This window comes from Cydia fagiglandana, chromosome 15 (assembly GCF_963556715.1).
Source record: "Cydia fagiglandana chromosome 15, ilCydFagi1.1, whole genome shotgun sequence".
Classification (NCBI taxonomy): Eukaryota; Metazoa; Arthropoda; class Insecta; order Lepidoptera; family Tortricidae; genus Cydia; species Cydia fagiglandana.
This window is the reverse complement of record NC_085946.1, coordinates 17,412,417-17,439,760: the sequence shown is the minus strand read 5'-3', so window position 1 is coordinate 17,439,760 and position 27,344 is coordinate 17,412,417. Positions and strand designations below refer to the sequence as shown.

Here is a 27,344-nt window from a genome sequence, read left to right as displayed (position 1 = left end):
CAGCACAGATATGGCCGCTAGGTGGCGACAGCGCCACGCGCGGCTTATGGCAAACCCCAAAATTGTACTTTTAGCTACCTGTAGCAAAGCGAAGAAATCGCAGAGTGAGCTACGCCTGACGGTCCAGATAAAAAAAATAGATTATAAATTTGTTTATTTTTAGGGTTCCATACCCAAAGGGTAAAAACGGGACCTTATTGACTAAGACTCCACTGTCCGTCTGTCTGTCACCAGGCTGTATCTTATGAACCGTGATAGCTAGACTGTTGTAATTTTCACAGATAATGCATTTCTGTTGCCGCTATAACAACAAATACTATAAAATTTATGAATAGAATCAAACATTAAAATTTTACGTCAATCACAAACTACAGTGACTGGTGTCATCAGAAATTAAATGGAGGTGGCTCTACCTGACGTAATTAGTAAAGTTTAGTTTAGTTTATTTATTTCACAAAGATAAATTACAGTATAAATTATTCTTACGCTAATCTATGAATTTACATTATGATCGTCAACAATTTTGACAATTTACGAACAGATCCGTAATTACCGTAATAGCCTAATTTATGGTAATAACTAATAACACAAGTTAACTAGTCAATGTATCGTTATTCAAATAAAACAATTCATAGTGTACTCAACGGAATTTGTACAATCATAAAACACCCCAACCCCAAACTATATTTAAATGTGTTTTTAACAAAAGCCTTTTACGTCAAGTTTGTCAAATTTTATTCAATTTGTCTAGAAATTACTTATCTATATCTATCTATCTATCTATCTATCTATACTCTATACATATAATAAAGCTGAAGACGGTCGAAAGTCTGTACATGGAAGATATTTGAAAAAAAGTTGGCTGGGGATACTTAGAATCGATAACAGAACACGTTCCAAAAGTTTTTAGAATTTTTGTCTGTTTATCTGTTTATCTGTTTGTTTGTTTATTTGAACGCGCATCACGTGAAAACGGCTGAACGGATTTTGATGAAAACTTTATTAATCTGTCGAGAAAATTCCCGGCCAGGTTATAGGCTATAAAAATTCAACCCCTAAAAGGGGGGGTAGCCACAAAACTTGATTGACTTAAGTTTGCCCCTGAATCTTATGGCGCTACTTAGGAAGGAGGGGCAAACTTTTTTCAAATATGTGCTACCACTATTGAGTACCCTGGTAAACTAACCGATGGCGCTGAATTTAATACGTTGTGACATGAATAAGCCACCGAGGAAAGATTTTGCCAAATTAAAAATGTACTTCAACTGTCTATCAAATTGCGTTTTTATATAGAACAATTTTCGCGCTCGCTTCGCTCGCGTTTTCAATAACTTTCTAAGTCAAATTGCGTTTTTTATATCGAAAAATTTTCGCGCTCGCTTCGCTCGCGTTTTCAATAACATTATAAGATATGATATAGGTGACATTCGGAGGCGACTGCAGTAGCATTACTCTGTTGCAACGTTACTGCTGCAGCACTGACAATTTTCGTAATAAAATTATGTGACTGATTTCCATACTAAAAGTAGAAAGTACAATATCGAAAAATTTTCGCGCTCGCTTCGCTCGCATTTTCAATTACTTTCTATCATATGACGATTGCAGCAGCATTACTCTGATGCAACGTTACTGCTGCAGCACTGTCAATGTTCGTGATAAAATTATGTGACTGATTTCCATACTAAAAGTAAAAATCTACAACTGTTTATCAAATTGCTTTATTATATCGAAAAATGTTCGCGCTCGCTTCGCTCGCGTTATTAATAACTTTCTAAGATATGACGACTGCAGCAGCATTACTCTATTGCAACGTTACTGCTGCAGCACTGTCAATTTTCGTGATAAAATTATGTGACTGATTTCCATTCTCAGCTGTAATGCGGCAATGAACGGTCACTCAACTTACCAAAAAAATTCAATGTAATCTCGATGACCCTAGGGAGAGCGGGCACCAAGGTCTAGAAATGCTTAGGGCATCAAAATATCTTAATCCGGCACTGGTCGTTTGCGGAGTGAAACGATTTGGGACTCGCATTTTATACGCATTACCATGCCTTCCCGAAAAAAAATCGAATCATTCGCGAAAGTTTCGCAACGCATTGAGGTTACAAGGGGCACGTGATCTTCCTCAGGAGTCTGAAGAAGACCACGGTGAGTGGGTGGCGCTCTAGCCAGGCAGGCCGCTTCGCTTTCGCTCGCGCGCGTATACCTTACTGTATCGTCCGATATAGGTACATCTACTACTCTGTCGTTTAAATCACGTGTAAAATTTGAACAAGGGCGAAAAAGCTATTGATTTTGGAGTGTACTTTTATTTAGTGGTACCTAAATTGTAAAATATTTTATCTGGACTACAGTCCTCTAGCATATCCATCTGTCAACTTTACTTCAAGTTCCGCCTTCAGGGGAGAGGGAGAGAAATTAGGCTTAGAAATAAGCCGCTTACTGACACAGACCGAATTCCACGCGGGCGGTGCCGCGGGCACAGCTAGTTTAAAATAAATTCATAAGATTTTATTAAATTATAGCAGATTTTTATCTGGACATAATCTCGATCTTCTGAAATAATTATGTGGGTTAACATAATTGCATTTCTTTTTTTTTTTAATCTTTTTCATACTCAAATATGTAAAAACAAAATACGTTGTGATAGCGAAAAATAATTAAATAAGTACATATTAACAGTTTTTATTATGTTTAAAGTAAACACAAAGTATGGACAAAAACAGATTCTGAGAAATAAATAAACGTATCATGTTAAGTATGTAATTAATGTAATTAAAAATCATTTATTTACAAACAAGATATATATACAGTCGTATTACTAAAAACAAATAACTAGCTTAAATCTAAAATAGGCCCTTGAGGTATTGTACCAAGGATGCTGGCGGCATTTCCTCGCTGTATCGTAATGCTAATACGTTGTGTGAGGTAGCCGCCAGCTCTTCGGTCACCAGTTACGTCAACCAGACGCTTCGCGATTAATGTAATTATCGTTAATTACCATTACAACATGTTGAAGCAATTAAATTCATATAATTTGAGAGTGTTTCCCCCTGATTGTTTGACCTATAATAGTTTTGATAGAATCGTGCCACGTGACACTAAGCATATTTAATTTTACTGAATTCATACACTAACGCCAGATTATTATCGGATAAACCTAACCTCTCTTAATCAATTTAAAAGAAATATGAAAATATGGAAACAACGTACTTAATACGTGGGCCATACTGAAAGCTGCTGGATTCTGATATATGTGAAGACTTATTTTTTCTAAGTGGCCAGTCCAGGAATTTTCAGTATGCTGTAAGTACAGAGAAAATATACAAAGTCCACCGTGGGAATAAAATGAAGTGATGAGAATATTTAAACGGTTAACATAGGACCTCTCGATTTAATTAAGATAACTTTTGGAGACAGTTAAATTAAAATAATTATGAATATAATAATAAGAGCCTATAGAGTCGGAAAAGGTAGTTTATCATGACTTGTCTGAATCCTCTATTAACGGCGCGATTCGGGATATGAATAAGATATGCACTAGATATGAAATAGTAAAGATATGTGACGTTCCACGGCAAAAAGTACCATTGCCCCGGCTAAATATTGGAGCGCCGTTAATAATAGCGTAAGCGCTAGCTGCCATAAGGTACCTTTTTCCGTGGAACGTCACATATCTTTACTATTTCATATCTACTTAGTGCATCTCTAATTCAGTTCCCGAATCGCGCCGTAAATGTAGTTAAACTCTTTAAGTGTTCAACAATCCAAACCGAACATTGTAGGTAGAATAGGTTAATTTATTTTATAAGGTGAAGTGATAGATAGATTATATAGAAGCACGATACCTAAAAATATCTTTGACTTCCACGTGTCGTGTATCAGAAACCTTGCCTTACTTCAACACCTTTCGTTTTCAAAGCACGTAGGACGTATTTCCTTCTTTCACAGCGTAATATTCGAGGAAAATTACGAAAAAACATGTATTCCGTGTTAGTTGATAAGTGAAGAGGAAAGTGGAGGACCCGCGCGAAATCGCCTTTTCATAGTTTTCATACAAACGTAGTCGTCATTTTCCTCTCGGGATATTAACATAATTAAAATATATTGACACAATTTTTTGTACATCAACCACAGCTATTATTGATTTTTTATTTATTATCAGACTTGAGGAACATTTGAAAATTTGTATGACATCTGTATTTCACTCCTAATTTTTACCATGATCAGAAAATCGAAAAAAGTCAAACGTAGGGGCATAGCTATGGTTAATACACATCCAACTATGTAAAAATATTTTCCATAATGTCAATATCCAGAGAGGAAAATGGGGCCTACTTTTGTATGGTGAAGCGGTCGTCCCTTCCCTCCCCTCCCCTACCCGTACCCCTTACCCCTTCCTTCCTGGTCGTCCCTTTTCCTCTTAATACGTTTTCAATATCTTCCAGCGGGCCTCATTCAAGTGGAAATTGGGTATAATAATGTGATCATATACCTACTTAGGTGAACGTTCCTAAAGAGTTAAGTACCTAGTTCTGCGTATACTGACTTTGGAAGTAATGAATGAATGAATATTCTTTATTTCAGACCAGATCCATAAATATTTAAATTAAAATAAGTAATGATCTAACAACTCTAAGAACTTAATGATCTACTTTATACCCTCTATATAGCCTATAAAAAAAACCTAATCGACTATAACTCATTTCCTATATAATATAGGCAATAAGTTATAGTTAATTTGATTTTTCATTAATATGTATTTTAAATAAATAATTATTACGAATTATTATATTTGAAATCTCTTACACTAAATTACTCTTAAAACTTGGCCGACTTGTTCTAAAATAATAAAATCCTTAGAAAACTTCTGCAGCCGACTTTAAGATTTGATTTAAAGAAATATTATAAACTGGTTTAGAAGCCTATTTTTCGTAGAAGTTGTATTAAGAACCCCATGTAAGAAGATTTTAATAAAGAAAAACATTAATGTCATAACAAGTTTTCTCGGAAAATAATGTTTCCTTTATAAAATAACGGTACTACCTAAAACAATTATATGGTAATTTATTTATTACACGCGCCTTTCATTTATTATAATGAGGCCCGAATAAATTGAATATATCCAAGTTTTTTGTTTTGTGGCCCCACCACGTATAATACTTATTCATTTGTTTATCGTATTCTAAAGAAACAAATTTCGATTTTCTTACAACTCCGTAAAATTGAAGATCTGACAATTTAATGTACGCTGTTATTGAGTGGCAAATGCTGTAAAGATATTTTTTTTGTAGATAGAGAACCCCAAAAGCACGTAAATATACGAAAAAATACGGGACAGTAAATTTACCGTTGACTTTTCTTTACTTTCTTATGCGTGCTATTTATTAATTTTCTAGTAACTTGACCAGGAAATTATACACAAGCTTTTTACAAAGTTTTTTTATTTAGTTTCACTTGTCCCGTTGTCAGCAATCAAATCTTGCAAGTTATAGGATGACTCACGTTAGACCGGGCCGTGTCCGGGCCGGAGCTTCCGGCGCTTACTTTTCTATGATATGACAGGCAGGCGTCATGGTCACCTTAGGTGATGGTTTTCATAGAAAACGATGCGCCGGAAGCTCCGGGTCGGACACGGTTTGGTCTAACGTGCCATCTTTAAATTTGACCCATTTCCGGTGAAACTGAAAATTTGCATACATATGTAAGTCGGGTGACAATGTTATTATGGCTCCATCGAGCTGATCTGATGATGGAGACAGGAGGTGGTCATAGGAACTCTGTGATGAAACAACGCAACCTAATTGTGTTTGGGTTGTTTATAATTGTCTCGATGAGCATTAGTTGCCTGTGAAAACAAACGTACAGTCAGCGATAAAAACTTGTACCAAAAATAAATTTTATGCCAAAAACTTATTTTATCGTTGACTACAACGTTATTGGCTATCGTGTATAACGAATAATTATAATAAAAATGCACCTTTTTTTCTACATGACTTTGAATTCCTGGGAACCTACGGCTTGCAAATCTAGTTAACCTATCGATTCGCGTAATCGCTCAATCACCAATTGGCGAAGGTCTGTGCCATTACCCTTGATGCTTACATGATGATAGGGAGTAATCAGCATTGAACTTGTAATATGCGACATCGTCATTAGATCAAGTAACAGAGGGCTTGTGCACAAATCACGCGAGGTTCAATAGGGGGAGCGGTCACGAAAAAATCACGATAGATCACGTTGGGGGAAGGGGGCTATAAGGAAACCTCACGTGTATTTTTCTACAGAGAATGAAACTAAGAAAAAAATAGCCTACCACATGAGTAGATACTTTTTCTCGGTTTCGTTAAACATACCTTCACTCTGCACTTCAAAATAGCGAGCCTATTTAACGAAAATAGAAAAATAACCAAAATTTTCTATATACAATGCTATTTATCTTAAAATTAGGTCAAATGAAAAAAGAAACAAATATATATATGCGTGAGGTTGTGTGGGGGAGGGGGGTAGCCAAAAACCTCACCAAATATCACCAAGGAGTAGGGGGGGCAAAAAGTAGCCGATAACACCTCGCGTGATTTGTGCACAACCCCTAAGGTAAGGTCGATGCAAAGAAGACCGGCATATTTTTATGAAGTTTAAAATATTTATTTTCAGCAAATATTGGCCCATAGATAAATACATTAAAACTAGCATACATAATATTATAAAATATATCTTAAAAGTAAAAACATACAATTATGGCTGCGATGAATTTAATTTTTGAATACTTTGTATTTTTGTTTGACGTGTAAATGAGATGTACATTTATCAATAAATCATCTGAAATCTGATGCAGTTCGCAATCCGGCAGTGTCAGGAAACCGGCCGCGGAACCGCCGGAACTTGACACTCTTCGGCCAAAACTCCTCCTTGGTGAAGGTCGCTAGATGTTCAGTCGGAACTCTCAGCACAAAAGAATTAAAATTCATATTGTGTTGAGTGTGTGTGTGTGTTTTTCTGGTTGAGAAGATCGTCATAGAGCCTATTTAACTGTTCTTGTTGTTTGCAGGGAAGAATGCAATTGCCAAAGCACCTGAAGATAGCCGCCGGATCTGCGGGGGCTGCCATCTTTGGCATTCTGTTCGGTTGGGTCATATTCCCTGCCATACTCAAGTCACAACTCAAAAAGGTACGCTTAGTAGTATAAATTACTTAAACATCAACATTAGGCTAGGCCTCCTAGCCTAGTCGTTAGTGACCCTGCCTACGAAGCAGGAGGTCCCGGGTTCGAATCCTGGTAAGGGCATTTATTTGTGTGTTTATCACAAATATTTGTTCCTGAGTTATGGATGTTTTCTATGTATATAAGTATTTATATAGCATTATATATTATATATATCGTCGTCTAGTACCCACAACACAAGCTTTATTGAGCTTACCGTGGAACTAGATTGATCTGTGTAAAATGTCTTATAATATTTATTTATTTATTTATCAGGCCAAATGCGAGTCGGACTCGCGTTCAAAGGGTAGCTTACATAATTTTTAAGAATGTTTTTTTTTTGTTCTGATCCTAACCGCTTGACCGTAAACTTCTAATAGGTTTTCCTGTAATCTAATAACTATTTTCTGATTTGTTTTCATAATTTTATGCCCAGTTTCGGAGCTAAGGGAGAGTGGTGAATGGTTAAATTTGTAAATTACCGTATTTTCATAAATAAATGCAAAACTACATATTTATTTCAAAATTATAAAAAAAAAACACGCTTTAGACTTAATTTATATGCCTGCGGTTTACCTCTGTTTGTGTTTGTATTTTCTTATAAGTACATTGTTCTCTTTTGAGGTGTGCAATAAAGAGTATTTGTATTGTATATTCTTTCGATTACTAAATCATAGGAAGCTTGAGGTATAAAAACGGTTCTTACGCATATTCATATTACTTAAATGTTAGGGCGGGCACACTTTCAGTCATCGCCCGTCACGATCCAGCGGGCGTAGGCCGACTGGAAACAACTTCCATTTCGTTTCAACACCTTCGACTAATGTCACTTTTGTCACCGATTTCTGAACCGACAACTATGCAAACTCCCCAGCTTGCATCAGAATAGAATAAAATAGTTTTTTTATACACAGACATTCAGACAATAGGGTATTTGACTGTATTTAAAATAAAATTTTCACCACACCAGCTCGGAAAGGCTTACTTTGCAAAGCACTTCAAAAACTGATAGCAAAGTTGCATTTTATTCACTTCATTCAGTTGTTTTCTTATGTTTGCTGGTAGAATTGACTTTTAAATGATGATTTTGGATGATAAATATTTAATAACATTCATTTGTATTTACATTTATTATATTTGGTTTGATTTTGTTTGATATTTTACATTTAATATTTGCTTCGGGTTGGTGTGGTGAAAAATTTTGTGTTTCACTCGGGGACAACTTTTGTTTAACCCTCGTGCTTTGAAACCCTCGCAGCGCTCAAGATTCCATTTTTCGAACCACTCGCTACGCTCGTGGTTCAGTATTGGAATCTTTCGCTTGCTCGGATATCAATATTAGCCCGAGCGGTTAAACAACAACTTTGAACCCTTATAAAACAAATAACTATTACATCATGCATGAAATAAATCTTCAGAAGATTAATGAGAAACGTAGACAGCAGTTATTTTTTGACACAATTTCTAGTAGGTAATTTGATTGTGACATCACATGCTAGTGTTTCATATAAATTCCATAGTAGCAAAATCGTTTTGATACTTCGAAAAAAGAAACTGATTTGACTAGTAGTCAAATACCCTATTATTCTTTAGATATCAAAAACAAAGAAAGAAATAAACGAAGATAATAAAACTCTAATGTTCCGTATAAAACTTTAGTGCACCGTATAAAACTTTGTTCACGGAACACTTATGGGATCACTTTGGTCTTGCAAATCAGTTAGGTAAATGAGTTTTTCTCAGAGACCATTAAATTTGACGTAATACCTAATTTTTTAATACAGTCAAGATCAGTAGGTATTAAAATCGTGTTTTTTTCTCAGGAGATGGCTCTGACGGCGAAGACGGACGTTCGTCAGATGTGGCAGAAGATCCCCTTCGCCCTGGACTTCAAGGTGTACCTGTTCAACTACACCAACGCCGCGGAGGTCCAGAAGGGAGCTATACCCATCGTGCAGGAAATTGGGCCCTATTACTTTGAGTACGTATACCTATTACAGAATTATTACGTACCGGGTCGATTATTTTTTGACGATTTTATTTTTTAGTCAGATATTGATAAATTTATTAAATAACGGTAAAATAGCGCTTCATCATCGTCATCATCATCATATCAGCCAGAGGATGTCCACTGCTGGACATAGGCCTCAAGAGAGTCAAAGCCTCAAGAGGCCCAAAGAGTGCCACAATGACCGGTCTTGCGCCACCCGCATCCAGCAGACTCCCGCGACCTTTACCAGGTCGTCAGCGCTTAATAAGCGCTTATGTTGTACATACTATCTATCCACCAAATTTTATCTACATCTGTCAAAATTAAAAACGTAAAATTTACATAGAAGAAATTCATTACTGCCGTAACTGTCAAAATCGATGTTGACGTCCGGATTTTTGACGTTTGCGGCCGCGATGCAGTCAGCAGTAATATACTGCCGTATTCGAACTTCAAGATATTAGACGACACGTACTAGATACGTTATAGTTTAGATATCAACTAGTTCTCTTTTGCAGCGCAATTCGGGCAACCAATGTCACTTTTACGTTAGATAGAGTAAGATATCTATTAGATGTGAATTGGATCTCTAAGTCATATCCTGTGGAAATCGTTCAAGAGTATCCCCAGAATCACGCTAATGTCAAATTCGACAGGTTAGATCTTAAACATATCGTTTTTTTTTTTTATGAATGGGCTTACTCATGGCCACAGACTAGCCGAGGCGTAGACGTGGCCTACGATGGAGCGAGCTCGCCCAGAAGGTGCCTGTTCACTCTTGATTTTTCGTTACCGTATCTTGGTGATGTCTAATAGATGTCTATTTCAAAATCCGAATCGGGCCCATAGCTGTAATGCTTAGGTACTGTAGCAGCAATGCTAGGCATGATTCTGAATGGCATATTTATGTTCGTTATATTATCATAGCAAATATATAAGATCCCGTTGTTTTATAAATACATAATATATTAATATACCCCAAAACAAATATGTATCCCCAGGAAATCTTTCAGGAATTTCCTGGAAGATTTCATGGAAAAGACGGGTTTATATGAGTTTACTTTCCGACCAGGAACGTTAACATTATTACCCTAATATTGGTTTAGAATATATATTGCCTAATAACTGCCCACTTTTATGGGTTTATATTTGCAAAAATGTTCTCAGAAATCGTAAAATTGAAAGTCTACTAAATTGTTGCCGAATATTGAATGTCTGATGACGCATAAATGAAAACCTTATAAAATGGTACGGAGTATTAGGCTCTTCAACGCGCATAACTATGTAACACCTAGAGTTGCAACCGTGGAAGGTTACTGTGACTACTTACCATTAGGCGGGCCTTATGCTTGTTTGCCACCGACTTAGTACCTGACCTCTCTTGACCTCACTGTGGGTAATTATTTTCTAAACATTCGAAAAAACATAATATAAGTACAGTACCTATACGTTTACAAACGTCAAATTGTATAAGGTACTGGTAGACGGAACAGCTAGCTAAGATATATGTTAATTCGAGGTTTATGTATGACCCGACACCGTTATTAAAATTTTTCATAACGTGTCTGAAATAATCCAGAGAGAGCTCCGATAGTTTTCCCGCCTTCAAAACCTTCGTACCCTCGTAAATCCATATTTCACGGATAATTACCAGTCATTACTGTCATTGCTGGTAATGATACAGGCCGGCAAAAGGAGGAAGGTAAATATTATTGGCCACAGCGATGTGTAGACCGTTCATTATTGTAAGTGGCGTGACATTTTAATATTGCTGTATCGGCACCTTATTGAACGCGTGCAAAAGCCTTGAATAAGGTTGATCGGCAACCCTATTTACACGATGCGAGAACGAGAGAGTTTCATTAAGTACATTGCGGTTTATGATCGGTCGTTTGAATTGGACGTAACCAACAGCCCGCAATGTAACTAAAATCGCATGAGAGTTCGCGCGCCGTCTAAATCAGCCCGGTAATCTGGGGCCAAATTCGACATATGCAACTGACAGATTTCGCATCCACGTCCAATCAACAGTTGATTTTATTGCATACTGAGTGTTGATTCCATCAACGGTGGATAATATCATTTTGTACAACCAAAACTCAACTCTAAACTAAGGGTGGTTCGGTTTGGTTTGCTTGTCACCCTAACTGTGGATTGTTAATGTCAAATTTTGACATTGTACGTATTCGAGAACTTATGATTTTTCCCACATCAACGGGAGATCAACACGATACGTCAAACGTCGCTTGTCGAATAGGGGTCCTGGAGATTGCAGAGGAATATTGGAGCGCAGTTGACCGGCCGTTGTGGAGATCCTTTGTTCATTAGTAATGAGCGTGTTTTAACTGAAATGATGATGATTCACGCTACTGAATAACTATAGTGGACGAGCGCTTCTCCATTCAGATATAGCCTCCATTTTTCTCGCAGGATATTAACATATGGAAAATTCATACTCATCATACTTAGGCCCACTTTCACCATTCCACTAACCCGGGGTTAACCGGTTAAACCTGGAGTTACCATGGATACCAGTACAAATTGACACTAGGTTAATGGTTTTACCGCCTAACCTCGGGTTAGTGGGATGGTGCAAGTGAATCTTAATATTATAAAGGCGAAAGGTCTGTTACCTCTTCACGCTTAAGCCGCTGAACCGATTTAGTTGAAATATGGTATAGAGATAGTTTGAGTCCCGGGGACATAGGATAGTTTTTATGTTGGAAATCATCCCTGAAGAGAGTGCAAAGGGAATTGAAAGAGTTAATGAATTGCCTAATAATTGAAGTAAGCAACGCGCGAATTGAATTATTGCTATTAGCATTATCCAGGCGCTAACCTACTTTAGCTGCTGTCACTGATTTCACGCAGACGAAGTCGCGGGCAAAAACTAGTATTTTTATATTCGAATGGTTTTAATATGTCGGTATCCACTTGAGAGACCTGACGATGAATGGCATTGTTATGTTTTGTTTAACCAAAAAAACAGATTAACTTCTTTACCGCTTGAAGGATAGAGTTAAATCTGAATACTCTAATAAGTGTATAGTACTTATAAGTACTTTATTTCAAATAAACTATCTATGTATAACATATTGAATATAAAATAACTTATTAAAATAAACTAAAACTACAAAGAAATTAAAATTAATACTAAAATAAAAGAAACTTACCTATAAAATAAAAACCTAATAGTATAGTACTTATACTTTAGCTAGACCAGGCGTGGCTCACTCCGCGATTTCGTTGCTTTGCTACAGGTAGCTAAAAGTCCATCCGTTCGACCCCAATTTTGGGGTTTGCCATAAGCCGCGCGTGGCGCTGCTAGCGGCCATATCTGTGCTGATCGTGACAGACGCGTTTTGTTAGAGAGTGAGTCTTCTGTACCTAGTACTATTATTTATTCTGTGGCTAGACCTAGACCTCATTATCGGCGCTCGTCTTCAATTATATTTAACATTCATACTTATTTATTGTGCCCTTATAAATAATAAATCCCCATAAAAATAATACAATTTTAAAATCGATACAAACACCTTTGAAGTAACTAGAGAAGCCTATAATCAGCCTTGACATGCTAGTATAGGTCCTGTTAAATAATAAATTTAGAAAACACCTTGACATGCAAAAAGTCTGAAAAAAAAACCATCGCGTCATACACACGTGTTCGAATACGAAGAAACTTTGCGTCGGCCATATAATTTCCAAGACTATGTTTAACCCACTCAAAAGAGTGTTTTGAATACAAAATCAACCCATTATTATAGTTTGGCAACACTGTCATTACACGACACTTCTTCAATTTACTTTGAATTGTTGAACAAGCTTCTTGTGAATTATGAATGTGCTGGTGTGTAAAATAACTTCAAAGACACAGTTGAATTGAGTTATTTTAGTAAAATATTGGTTATTTTAATGTAGGTACTTTACTTGTTCGTCAAAAGAATGTCAGGGTGCCTAGCCACGATGCCAATCGGCACACTACCTTGCCAGGTACCCAGCAATGCTTTTATTTATGCAAAGCGTTTTTTTATACTTCGATTTATATGCAATATTTTTACCTGCTCACTAACAAATATTTGGATCTGATAAATACACTTTTTTTGACACTAACGAAGTTTCACGCTAAAAGTAAAAATACTGTTAAAGGCTTCGTCACACAGGCGCGTTTTCCGAGCGGCGCGTGAGCGGGGCGCGCCGCTTTTACATATAAAACGCTCACTCTCCGCCCTGAAAACGCGCCTGTTTGACGAAGCCTTTAAATACATTTTAATTAAATATTAACTAAATAAATTAAGAAAAGTTAATGAACAAAACGTATAAACATTCGTCCATTATTTCGTTAATTCGGGTATTTCGTTAGTTCCAACTTCCACGTGTGACATTACCAGAGCTACCAATCCAGTGGTGCGAAAAGCGGAATTTTTAGCGTTATGAGGGTTTGAAGGCACAATTACACAAACTATGCTCCCGAGTGAAACAAAACACAAAAACATCAACGCGAGGATACAAAAACATTTCAAATGTATAAAATTAGGTACCACTGAAAAGTCAATTCAGCCACCCTACATGAGGAAGCGACTTAAAATATGCATCTACACTTTGCCACTCTTGTGGATAAAATCTAACTTTCTCATGAGTTTTTGACGATTAAAGAGAACCTTTACAGACTAGTGTGGTGAAAATTACTTTACAATGACTAAACACAGGTTTAGTGTTGAACTGTTGAATTAGGTAGGTGCCTATACATATTGGACGCCAAAGCGTGAAATTGATACCAACATGTTCAATGATCAAGCTTATACAAAATGCATTTAATTGGCGTTTAGCTAACACTAATTTGAATACGCGCTATTCGTGATTAAACCACCTAGAACGTTGGTTAGTAATTAATTGAACTAACGGAGCTTTTCCATTGTATTGCAATAAAGCTGTTTGTGTGATTCACTGCTTTGGTAACAAGTGTGGTAAACCCACTGATGTTTATATAACCTAGTGCGGAATTGAAATAAAAAGTGTAGTAATATGAAAAATTTGAAATTAATACTTAAGCTTGGCCTTCCAGATAGAGACGCTGCGTTAAGACGTAGCTTATAGAAATCAGAGGGGGACAAACTATATGGCGCGCCGCGCGAAATTGCGACAGAAGAAATGGGCATCGCGCGAATTTTTTACCTATTATCTCAATTACTATTCACTAGCACTAATCAATAGGTATCACTAGCTATTTTGTACAAAACATATACCTACTGCTAACCACAGCAACGAAAACATGTCTAATCTTTGCACACACATACTCTGCATACCAATACAGGGTTTGTGCAAAGATTATACATGTTTTCGTGATATTTAGGGTTCCGTACCCAAAGGGTAAAACGGGACCCTATTACTAAGACTTCGCTGTCCGTCCGTCCGTCCGTCCGATGTCACCAGGCTGTATCTCACGAACCGTGATAGCTAGACAGTTGAAATTTTCACACATGATGTATTTCTGTTGCCGCTATAACAACAAATACTAAAACAGAATAAAATGAAGATTTAAGTGGGGCTCCTATACAACAAACGAGATTTTTGACCAAAGTTAAGCAACGTCAGGCGGGGTCAGTACTTGGATGGGTAACCTTTTTTTTTGCCGTTTTTTGCATTATGGTACGGAACCCTTCGTGCGCGAGTCCGACTCGCACTTGCCCGGTTTTTTTAGACATGATTTGATTGGAGGATAATCAATTTTTTGATTAAAATGTGTAAAAATTCATATTTAAAATCTACGGCGGCTGTAGTAGGTACATAACTAGGTAGTATAAATATAAAGGATAGTACCTACTTAATCCAGTCGAGTAAAGGTCTTAATTACATTAAAGTCTACTGCACGCTGCACCAAACCTGAAAACCAATTAAAATTCAAGTAGATTTTCAAGTTTCACTTAACCAGACAGACATGCCTGGAGCTTTCTTGTGTAACATTAAGCACTACCAGCAAGATTTTTTTACTGACCATAATATAAACCTTACATCTTAGCTTTAAGGTTTAAAATGTTTAAATTAAATGTGTGGATGTATAACATCTGGCATACGAATAGTAAATGCATTATGTAAGCAATATGCAAGATGTAATCCCGTAACCGTATGCATTAAATTATGAAAGCCTTATTGATTAGGTTCCTAGAATATGGAATATTAATTAATGCTTTTGATCATAAATTATACATACATTGTACAATACATAACACATACATACAAGGTTCCCGAGTTAGGTAGGATATAAGTAGACGATTTTATATCGTACATCACCATACCTTATATAATCATAAAACAAAGTCCCCCGTCGCGTCTGTCTGTTTGTGTGTGTCTCCAAAACTAAAAATTTAATTTATTTTATAAAATTATTATATTGCGATTGGTATGTTGATAAGTATTTATGTATATGCCGATTTAAAGTAGACTAGCACTACTCTCATATTGTAACACTTAAATGAGGTCGTGATATAGTTTTAATATATAAAAACTGTTGGAGCCCTATTTCCCAGTGGGGAGCAAAGTCCACTGGCGTTCAAAAGTACACGGAGATGTTTCAACCGTAATATTAAGGCATTACAGTTGATATCTATCCATGCACCTTTTGAACGCCACTGTACCTAGGCAAATTCTTCGCTAGCGTATTAAAAAACTATCACTTTCAGGGAATGGAAAGAGAAAGTAGAAGTAGAAGAGAACGACGCAGAAGACACGATCAACTACAAGAAGGTGGATGTGTTCTACTTCAAGCCAGAAAAGTCGGGCCCAGGACTGACTGGTGAAGAGGTCATCACAATGCCTCATCCATTTATGTTGGTAAGTACTACTTCTTCCTTTTTGGTCCCGTAAAATGTGCCTAATTGGTTCGGAAAAAGAAAATTTTGTTAAAATTTTTAATTCATCAGATTGTGGTAGGTATGTTGTGACAAATGTAATTTTCATTTATAAAAACTGTTGGAAAACATTTGACCTGGGTGGGGAGCTAAGTAGGCGTTTTACGGTACTCCCATACTAGAAAGACGAAGGCTTTCTTCTTCCTCGCGTTATCCCGGCATTATGCCACGGCTCGTGGGAATCTGGAGTCCGGGTCCGCTTGACAACTAATCCCAAGAATTGACGTAGGCACTAGGTTTTACGAAAGCGACTGCCATCTGACCTTCCAACCCAGAGGGGAAACTAGTCGCATGCTCTTTATTCCGCTAGGCCACCAGCGCTTCTTAATTAGAAAGATGAAGGCAAAGCCTCTAAAAAGCTAATAACCCTAGGCCTAACTTTATTGCATGTTCATGTTGGTTAGTTACAATCTATTAGTAATAAAAGGTGCGTCTCGACGTTCACCAATAAAGCGCTAACTGCGCAGTCGACAGATCTAGCAGCACATAAGTAGTGAAATTACAGTAATCTTGTCTACAACTTATTCATATGCAAATGTCTCCATTTTCACCAGGGTACGGCAACAGTTGTCTACCGCGACAAGCCAGCCATGCTCAACATGATCGGCAAGGCCCTCAACGGCATCTTCGACAACCCTGAAGACATGTTCCTCAGGGTCAAGGCCCTTGACATTCTGTTCAGGGGCCTCACCATCAACTGCGCGAGGACGGAGTTCGCGCCGAAAGCGGTTTGCACCGCTTTGAAGAAGGAAGGGCCCCCTGGTTTGATCCTGGAGCCCAATAACCAGTTTAGGTTCTCTATTTTTGGCGCGGTGAGTGAACCGTGATAAATTAGTACCATCGCTCACCTTGGTAACTGTACATCTCTCTCTCCCTCTCTCTCTCTTTGGTCAGTCCCTCATGTCTGAGGATGGTGGTCAGTAACAGGGTTGCATCTGGAGCGGATGATCTGTCTCCACCGGTTTCTGTCCAACGCGTCTCTGACGACCGTGCAGAAAGCAGAGGATGACGAGTCTTTAACTTGATCGGTCCATCTTATTGGTGAACGACCGCGTGATCTTCTGCCTTCGGTGTGTCCAATCACAATCAGTTAACTGTACATGCATATGGATGCTTATGCCTTTTGTAATAAGGTCCACCGATGTACAACTGTACATAGGGGTGAAAATATTTGGAAACAATCTTATACGAAACGGCCTTATCACTAATACTATTAGATGTCAGTCTATGATATTTAAGTGCAACTCAACACTTCAGAACAACCTTGTTCTTACCTGAAAAGAGCACTTTATCCTCTAGCCGCCCAGAGACCTATTAAAAGGTCTTCTGTTCCATTCTAATTTGAACATTGTGTTGATAAAATCAAGATTTCATTTTGCTTGGCAAGGATTGACGTATGGGCGGCTAGAGGATGTGTGCATTTTTGTATGTGGATTTGTGGTTATGTTTGTCACTTGTGTCAGCATAATCTTATAGCTATCTAATAAACCTATTTCGATGATTGTCATGAGATAAGGACTAAGCAATCTTCTGCCAGATTTGCCAGTTTTTAACGCTTCAATAAGTTTTAAGCGATTAATTTCTAGGTTTACATTTTAATAGCATTATTTTATTTCTACAGCGCAACGGCACGGTAGACCCAAAAGTTGTAACCGTGAATCGAGGCAAAAAGAACGTCATGGACGTAGGCCAAGTACTCGCAGTGGACGGGAAGGACAAGCAGGATCTATGGAGAGACCATTGCAATGAGTACGGAGGAACTGATGGGACGGTCTTCCCCCCGTTTTTGACAGAATTTGACAGACTGCAATCGTTTTCTGGGGATCTGTGCAGGTATGCAAGTTCTCTTTAAGTTAAGAAATAAACCATAACATTCCCGCTGCTCAATATGGGTCATACACATTTTAATGCTTAACCCGTTTGCGTCTTTCTTGTGGAAATCGCTAAGATAAGGGAATCTAAAGCTATTTTTTACGGTGCATCCTTATAGACTGGATATTTTTTTCAGTACTTGAGAGTTCAATAAGAAAAACGAGATATATTTATAAGTACCAAAGTCGTTAATTTTTCTAAAACGCAAAACATAAGACACGGTATATTATGGTGTGTCAAGTACCAATGTGGTCCAAATAATTAATCTTATTGTAATTTACTACTCATTACAAAACTTTATGATTTTCAATCCACCAAATAAGAAACTTTTACCTGGCAGGTCTTTCAAACCCTGGTACCAAAAGAAGACCTCATACCGCGGCATCAAGACGAACCGCTACGTCGCCAACATCGGGGACTTGGCCAACGACCCTGAGCTCAACTGTTTCTGCGAGACCCCAGACAAGTGCCCTCTAAAGGGCCTCATGGACATAACCAAGTGCGTGGGCGCGCCGATGTACGTGTCCATGCCGCACTTCTTGGACAGCGATCCCTCGCTCGTGCAGAACTGCAAAGGGCTGAACCCTGACGTCAATGAGCACGGCATCGAGATTGATTTTGAGCCGGTTCGTATTTAATACCTTACGGCCTGGCCACGACATTGGTCTTAAGCGACCAGCGGTGCGGCGAGCGGCGCGGCAAGGTTAGAGCGGCGCGGCGAGCATGCCACGACTCCATCGCCCGCCGCGCCGCGCTCCGCCGCCGCCGGTCGCTCGAGTAAATTCGCGCGAGTCGCCGCTGGCAGCGGCGCGTCGTGGTCTCTCTCTTCTTTTCGCCTTATTTTGTAACATTCGCTTTTCGCTCGTCGCCGCCGCTGCTGCTCGCGCGATGTCGTGGCCAGGCAGTTATAATCATTCATTTTAGGACATAAAGGTGTTGTCTAGGTCAAACTAGGTGAGCTTTGAGGGCTTGGAACTTGTGAGCCCTTATGCTTACCTTCAGAACATCATGCCCTGAACCTGTCATTGGTCAACAGCAACTAGTAGCTATAGTTAACATCCTAGTTTTCTGTTCCACGCAATATCTGAACACCGTTACCAAATATGTTTAAAAATAAAAAATAAATCTACTTCCACAATCGACATTTCTATTTTAAGTACAAAAATAACATCATTGAATATTTTTGGCAATTCGAGACAATGTATTACATTTCAAATATTGTTAACGAATGTTCTGATATTTCAAGAAACGAACATTTTTACCCGGTCATTGGAAAACCATTGGTACACCGGCCCAATTCGGCAGTGACTTGAAAGAGGGTAGATGTAAATAGCCCTATAATAGGATCAGTATTAGTAGGTATTTAGCACATCTACACTGATTTCTCAGAAAATCACTTTACCAGTGAAATCCCAAGGCGAAACGTGATCCAAACTGAAACACGGCCTTCGTGGAACTAATTATGTGAATAGGTATTTAGCAATTTAATTAATTAAGCAGGGGTTTAAAACGTGTGCAATTTCTAGGTATATACCGGGTGTTTCTTGTAACACGAGCAAATAATTAAAACATATATATTGTGCTCCTCAAACGATACTTTTGATTAACAAGTTAAAAAATTATGAAATATTTTTACTAATTCAACAAGCAATGAATCTGAAATATGTAAACAGTTTTATAATCTTAATTAAATTACTTCTAAATAACCCTTACCGCATATAATGCCATATATGGCGGATATGATCAACTCTATTGACAGCTATTAAAGATCAAAACATTTTTTTACTACATGCAGGGGGTTAAAAGCATTTATGTATGGAGTTACAACTTTCTATGATACATTATGAACACAATACAATTTTATATCTACCTATCTAATTATGTATGTATTGGGCACCCTCCCGAAGGCACCAAATTTTGATAGGTATTTTTAATTTTTAGTTTTAGTTATTTTAATTGTAGTTAGTTTTAGTTTTATATTCCTGATTATGTATAGTTGTTTAAGTATGAATAACCTCTTTGTTGTACAGAACTCAAAAACACAAACATGCTACAGGATAGGCAGTACTAAAGGCGAACTTATCCCTTTAAGCGAACTCTACCGTACCTTTCTATATCTTTGAGAGTGTGAGAAGAACCTAAAAGTGGCCTTAAAAAACCGGGCAAGTGCGAGTCGGACTCGCGCACGAAGGGTTACGTACCATAAAGCAAAAAAAAAAGGAAAAAAATGCAAAAAGAAAATGGTCACCCATCCAAGTACTGACCACGCCCGACGTTGCTTAACTTTGGTCAAAAATCACGTTTGCTGTATGAGAGCCCCACTTAAATCTTTATTTTATTCTGTTTTTAGTATTTGTTGTTATAGCGGCAACAGAAATACATCATCTAACTATGAAAATTTCAACTCTCTAGCTATCACGGTTCGTGAGATACAGCCTGGTGACAGACAGACGGACAGACGGACGGACAGCGAAGTCTTAGTAATAGGGTCCCGTTTTACCCTTTGGGTACGGAACCCTAAAAAGAGACCTGCCGAAATCTTAAGTCCCCGTTCAAATTCGAAAACGAAAAACGAAATTTCGGGACTGCTTGCGTTTTGTAGTACACGAAATAAACTTTTTGACAAGAACTATACCACTTCTAGTACCACCAGTTTTGACATTGACATATTCACTCACGTGTAACTTACTTTGTATGCATCTCGCTCGTACTCGCATATTAGTCCAAGCGAGATATATACAAATTAATTTACGTAGACGCGAGCTATTATGTCAATGTCATACTGGTGGTAGCCGTACTAATTTTTACCCGACTACGGCAACGCAAAAGGAAGGTTATGAATTTGGCCGGTATGTATGTGGGTATGTATAGTCGCACCAATAAAAGTCTGCAGCAGATTTGATAGCCCACGCAGTGTAAGTGTTATGTCATCATCATCTCAGCCATAAGAAGTCCACTGCTGAACATAGACCTCCCCCTTATGGGGGGTGAATGCCATAATCGCCACGCTTGGCAGGCGGGTTGGCGATCGCAGTCAATTTTTGCACCGAATTTGTGGGACGCTGCTGCCCGTCCACCGGTGGTCTTGGACGTACATAGTTTAAGGACTTACCCGGGTCCAATGCTATGTATACGTCATAATTTCATAGAAGTTTGACGTTTAAAATGACACTTGCACTGCGTGGGCTATCAAAATCGCTGCAGACTTTTTACGGTCTTCGTATATGTATGTACTTATATTAATTTTTTTGTTTATACAGATAAGCGGAACGCCGATGGTGGCTCGCCAACGCGTGCAGTTCAATATGCTGCTGCTGAACACGGACAAGCTGGAGCTCTGCAAGAACATGCCTAACACTTACGCGCCCCTGTTCTGGGTAGAGGAGGTCAGTTGAGTCATTTTGAGTCATACTGAGTCATATTGAACTTAACAAAGTAAGTTCATGTTGGAGCTCTGCAAAAACATGCCCAACACTTACGCGCCCCTGTTCTGGGTGGAGGAGGTCAGTTGAGTCATTTTGAGTCATACTGAGTCATACTGAACTTAACAAAGTAAGTTCATGTTGGAGCACTGCAAAAACATGCCTAACTGTTACGCACCCCTGTTCTGGGTAGAGGAGGTAAGTGGAGTCGTTTTGAGTCATACCTTCACAGAGAGAGTTCAAGTTCAAGTTGTATCTCTGCAAAGACATGCCTAACTCTTACGCGCCCCTGTTCTGGGTGGAGGAGGTAAGTTGAGTTGTTTTGAGTTATTCCGACCTTGACTGAGTGAGTTCAAGATCAAGTTGGACCTCTGCAAAGACGTGCTTAACTCTTACGCGCCCCTGTTCTGGGTGGAAGAGGTAAAGTTGAGTCGTTTTTGCGGTTTTATTAAACGCTTTAAGGATGACTCACGCTAGACCGGGCCGGGCCCGGGCCGTGGCGTCTGACACGTCATTTTCAATGACGGCTGATCGGTAATCAGCTTTTCACGTGCTTTCCATAGAAAACAAAGCGCCGGAAACTCCGGCCCGGCGCCGGTCCGGTCTAGCGTGATTCATCCTTTATATAGCCCGGGGGTTAATGTAATATATATGTGTAGATAAACTACTATTTACTTACATAAGTTAAAGTAATTACAGGAAAGTTTGTAGTAGTTCGTAGGTACATGAAAATGGGCCGAATAAAGGATGAGTCACGCTAGACCGGGCCGGGGCCGGGTCGGAGCTTCGTTTTCTATGGAATGCATCAAGTGATCACCGATCAGCCGTCATAGAAAATGACATGTCGGACGCTTCGGCCCGGGCACGGCCCGGTCTAGCGTGAGTCATCCTTAAACAACAACAAAACATTTGCTGTGTCAGTCGTCACTGTCATCGGTCGTCATTCAAATGTACAGTCACCTGCAATAGTATGTTACACAACGAATGCCGCAAAAATATCTGACACGATCTTATTTGTAGAGCCATAAGAGCGTGTCACATATTTTTGCAGCCTTCGAAGAGTGACATATTATTGCAGGTGACTGTACCTATTTATTTCCCGTTTCCCATACTAATGTTTTTATTAAAACATTTATTTTTCCTTCACTACACCTGCTTTAATTTTTTTGCATATTTTATGATGTAGCAAGGAAAAAGTAACATTACTTATTTATATCGGCACGTGGGCTGAGCTTACGTGTGCGAATAAAATTCAAAGAAAAGTCTTGAACCTTTTTTGCTATGAATATACAATTTCACCCTTTAATCTATATATATAAACGTGAAAGACCTGACTGACTGACTGACTGACTTAAATCAACGCACAGCCCAAACCGCTGGGACTAGAAAGTCCAAATTTTGCAACTAGATTCCTTATAAGGTCTAGGGGTCCACTAAGAAAGGATTTTTCAAAATTCATCCCCTAAGGGGGTTAAAAAGGGGATGAAAGTTTGTATGGGGTTAACGTTTTCTTTTAAGCTAGGAATTTGAATCTTCATAAAAAGATATATTATTAAAATACAAGAAAACTAATTTAAGCGTTTTTGAAAATTCATCCTCTAAGGTGGTTAAAAAGGGGTTGAAAGTTTGTATGGATATCAAAATTTTTTTCGAGTGGTGGACTTTAATCTTTGTATTTAGGGATATTATTAGAAGACAGGAAAAGTAAATTCAGCGTTTTGTAAAATTCATCCCCTAACAAGGTTAAAAAGGGGATGAAAGTTTGTATGGGGTTTAAGTTTTCTTTTGAGCTAGGAATTTGAAACTTCGTTAAAAGATATATCATTAAAATACAAGAAAACTAATTTCTGCGTTTTTGAAAATTCATCCCCTAAGGTGGTGAAAAAGGGGTTGAAAGTTTGTATGGATATCAAACATTTTTTCGAGTGTGGGACTCGAATCTTTGTATTAAGGAATATTATTAGAAGACAGGAAAAGTAATTTCAGCGTTTTGTAAAATTCATCCCCTAACAAGGTTGAAAAAGGGATTGAAAGTTTGATTCCAATACAAATGGTTTTGAAACTTCTTAGAAAGACATAATAGCCGATTACAAAAAAAAAATAATTGCAATGTTTTTGGAAATTCAACCCCTAAGGGGGTTAAAAAGGGGATGAAAGTTCGTCTGAGGGTGCTAATTTTATTTTAGGCAAGGAACTTAAAATACTAAATTTAAAATACAAGAAAACTAATTTCAGCGTTTTTGAAAATTCATCCCTTAAGGTGGTGAAAAAGGGGTTGAAAGTTTGTAAAGATATCAAACATTTTTTCGAGCGCGGGACTTGAATCTTTGTATTTGGGGATACTATTATAAGACAATAAAAGTAATTTCAGCGTTTTGTAAAATTAATCCAACAGGGTTAAAATGGGTTTCAAAGTTTGAATCCATTACTAATGCTTTGAAAATTCTTAGAAAGGCATAATAGCCGATTACAAAAAAAAGTAATTGCAACGTTCTTGGAAATTCAACCCCTAAGGGGGTTAAAAAGGGGATGAAAGTTCGTCTTCAGGTGCAAATATTATTTGAAGCTAGGAACTTGAAACTTTATAAAAAGGTATTAAATTAAAATACAAGAAAACAAATTTCAGCGTTTTTGAAAATTCATCCCCTATGGTGATGAAAACGGGGTTGAAAGTTTGTATGGATATCATACATTTTTCGAGCGCGGGATTTGAATCTTTGTATTTGGGGATATTATTAGAAGACAATAAAAGTGATTTCAGCGATTTGTAAAATTCATCCCCTAACAGGGTTAAAATGGGGTTCAAAGTTTGAATCCATTACAAATGCTTTGAAACTTCTTAGAAAGACATAATAGCCGATTACAAAAAAAAAAGTAAGTGCAACGTTTTTGGAAATCAACCCCTAAGGGGGTTAAAAAGGGGATGAAAGTTCGTCTTGGGGTGTAAATTTAATTTAAAGATAGGAACTTGAACTATTTGCAAAAAAAGGTATTAAATTAAAAAACATAAAAACGAATTCAAGCCTTTTAGAAAATCGTCCCTCAAGGTGGTGAGAAAGGGGTTGAAAGTTTGTATGAAGATCAGATATTTTGTGAGTGCGGAACTTGAATCTTTTTATAAGGGCATAGGCACCTATTATGAGAATACAAGAAAAGTAATTTCAGCAACCAACATCAAAATTCACTTGACTTAAAACTTCATACAACTTGCTAAAAAAGAAAGTACTTAATTTCAAAATTGCTTGGGTATGAAAATTATCTATATCTATACATATAATAAAACTGTAGAGGGCCGAAAGTCTGTACATGGAAGATATTTAAAAAAAAGTTGGCTTTGGATACTTAGAATCGATAACAGAACACGTTCCAACAATTTTTAGAAATTTTGTCTGTTTGTCTGTTTATTTGAACGCGCATCACGTGAAAACGGCTGAACGGATTTTGATGGAAACATTACTAATCTATCGAGAAAATCTCTGGCCAGGTTATAGGCTATAAAAATTCAACCCCTAAAATGGGGGGCAGCCACAATACTCGCTTGATTTAAGTTTGCCCCTGAAATTTATGGCGCTACTTAGGAAGGAGGGGCAAACTTTTTTCAAATATGTGCTACCACTATTGAGTACCCTGGTAAACTAACAGATGGCGCAGAATTTAATACGTAGTGACATGAATAAGCTACCGAGGAAGGATTTTGACAAATTAATGAGGGGGTACGAATATCAACAAATTAAATTGAATAATTATGTTGATTTAATAATACAACAAATCAAACGACAGTAAATTAATTGCCCCTCATTGCACAGTGCCATCTTTTTCACGACTGCCCAAAAAAAGACAGAGAGAGTGTATTGTGTGTTTTCAGCGTTCGTGTTTGTATGTAGGTAATATATATTTATTTATGTGAGTTTCTTTATTCCACCTTAACTTCTGAATGCCTTAACCGATTTAGACGTACGATACATCATTAGAATCCTTACGTCATCCCGGGTGACATAGGCTATGTGACGTCATTATCAAACCAATATGGCGGACTTAATACGCCATATTACGCAACCTTTAGAAAAAATATCATGCAAACCTCATCACATCTCGCATACTCAAAGCGTCGGGAGTAGCCCGACGTACGTAGCGCGCTGTACGCGTTCCAAAGCCGGGCGCCTTCGGCGCCCGCATACTCAATGCGTCAGGAGTGCCTCAACGTACGTGGCGCGCTGTACGCGTTACAAAGCCGGGCGCCTTCGGCGCCCGCATACTCAAAGCGTCCGGGGTAGCCCGTCGTACGTGGCGCGCTGTACGCGTTACAAAACCGGGCGCCTTTGCCGCCCGCATACTCAAAGCGTCGGGAGTAGCCCGACGTACGTAGCGCGCTGTACGCTTTCCAAAGCCGGTACTCAAAGCGTCTGGAGTAGCCCGACGTACGTGGCGCCCTTTACGCGTTCCAAAGCCGGGCGCCAAAGGCGCCCTCATAGTCAAACCTTCGGACGTAACCCGACACACGTGGCGCGCTGTACGCGTTCCAAAGCCGGGCGTCTTCGGTGCCCGCATACTCAAAGCGTCAGGAGTGCCTCAACGTACGTGGCGCGCTGTACGCGTTACAAAGCCGGGCGCCTTCGGCGCCCGCATACTCAAAGCGTCCGGAGTAGCCCGTCGTACGTGGCGCGCTGTACGCGTTACAAAGCCGGGCGCCTTTGCCGCCCGCATACTCAAAGCGTTGGGAGTAGCCCCACGTACGTGGCGCGCTGAACGCATTCTAAAGCCGGGCGCCTTCGGCGCGCACTCATACTAAAAGTGTCGGGCGTAGACCGACGTACGTGACACGTTGTACGCGTTCCAAAGCCGGGCGCATCCGGCGCCCTCATACTCAAAGCGTCGGGCGCAACCCGACGTACGTGACACGCTGTACGCTTGCCAAAGTTGGGCGCCGAAGGCACCCTCATACTCAAAGCGTCGGGCTAAGCCCGACGCACGTGGCGCGCTATACGCGTTCCAAAGCCGGGCGCCTGCGGCGCCCTCATACTAAAAGAGTCGGGCTTTGTCCGACGTATGTGGCGCACTGCACGCGGTCCAAAGCTAGGCGACTTCGACTTTCTCATACTAAAAGACTCGGGCGTAGAGTCGGACTACTACAAATCGCGCTCTAAAAAGTATGAAACAATAAGATAGAATTCTTATCAGAAATTATCATGCAGGAAATTATAAATGTAATTTTTTAAATCAAAAAATACAGCGTAATATAATTTACTATTTTTTATATATTTAGCAGCTTATCTGACACAACCCGAATTCCACGCGGGCGGAGCCGCGGGCACAGCTAGTAGTACTAATAAAGATGTAAAATGTTGAAGATAAGATTCCACGCGGACGAAGTCGCGGGCAACAGCTAGTGACTGTATAAAAGCTTCGCTAATTTTTAATAAGCCTTATTAAGTGAATTATACTTATTTCGAAGTGAATCTGGTAAGTAGCAAAGATAATTAAGTTAAGAGGGTTATTGTCAAAGTAAATTTTGTAGTCACATAAAATTTACTGCCATCTTTTGACACAGGATTAAAACTTTTCGAACGCCATTTGACTTTGATCCTTGATTCCTTCTTCCACTGATATTTGTTAACATGTTAAATAACAAACGGTGTCGCCATTTACGGCTTTGGAACGCGTATAGCGCGCCACGTGCGTCGGGCTTAGCCCGACGCTTTGAGTATGAGGGTGCCTTCGGCGCCCAACTTTGGCAAGCGTACAGCGTGTCACGTACGTCGGGTTGCGCCCGACGCTTTGAGTATGAGGGCGCCGGATGCGCCCGGCTTTGGAACGCGTACAACGTGTCACGTACGTCGGTCTACGCCCGACACTTTTACGAGTATTAGGCCAAATATGGCGCCATCTTTTCGAGTTTCAATAAAATCTTTCTTGATTTTCGGAGGCACGTTGTTTCGTATCGGAAA

The 27,344-nt window shown here is 38.8% G+C and overlaps 1 protein-coding gene across 1 annotated transcript in view; it reads left to right on the top strand.

Annotated features, from left to right (window-relative positions):
• LOC134671615 (uncharacterized) overlaps positions 1-27,344 on the top strand; it is a 61,389-nt gene that overhangs the window by 21,292 nt on the left and 12,753 nt on the right. Inside the window, exons 18-24 of the mRNA XM_063529474.1 lie at positions 7,055-7,174; positions 9,031-9,188; positions 15,878-16,028; positions 16,660-16,917; positions 17,727-17,938; positions 18,318-18,603; positions 21,238-21,363. Of these exons, the coding sequence (XP_063385544.1) occupies positions 7,055-7,174; positions 9,031-9,188; positions 15,878-16,028; positions 16,660-16,917; positions 17,727-17,938; positions 18,318-18,603; positions 21,238-21,363 (1,311 nt within the window). The remainder of the gene's footprint in view (positions 1-7,054; positions 7,175-9,030; positions 9,189-15,877; positions 16,029-16,659; positions 16,918-17,726; positions 17,939-18,317; positions 18,604-21,237; positions 21,364-27,344) is intronic.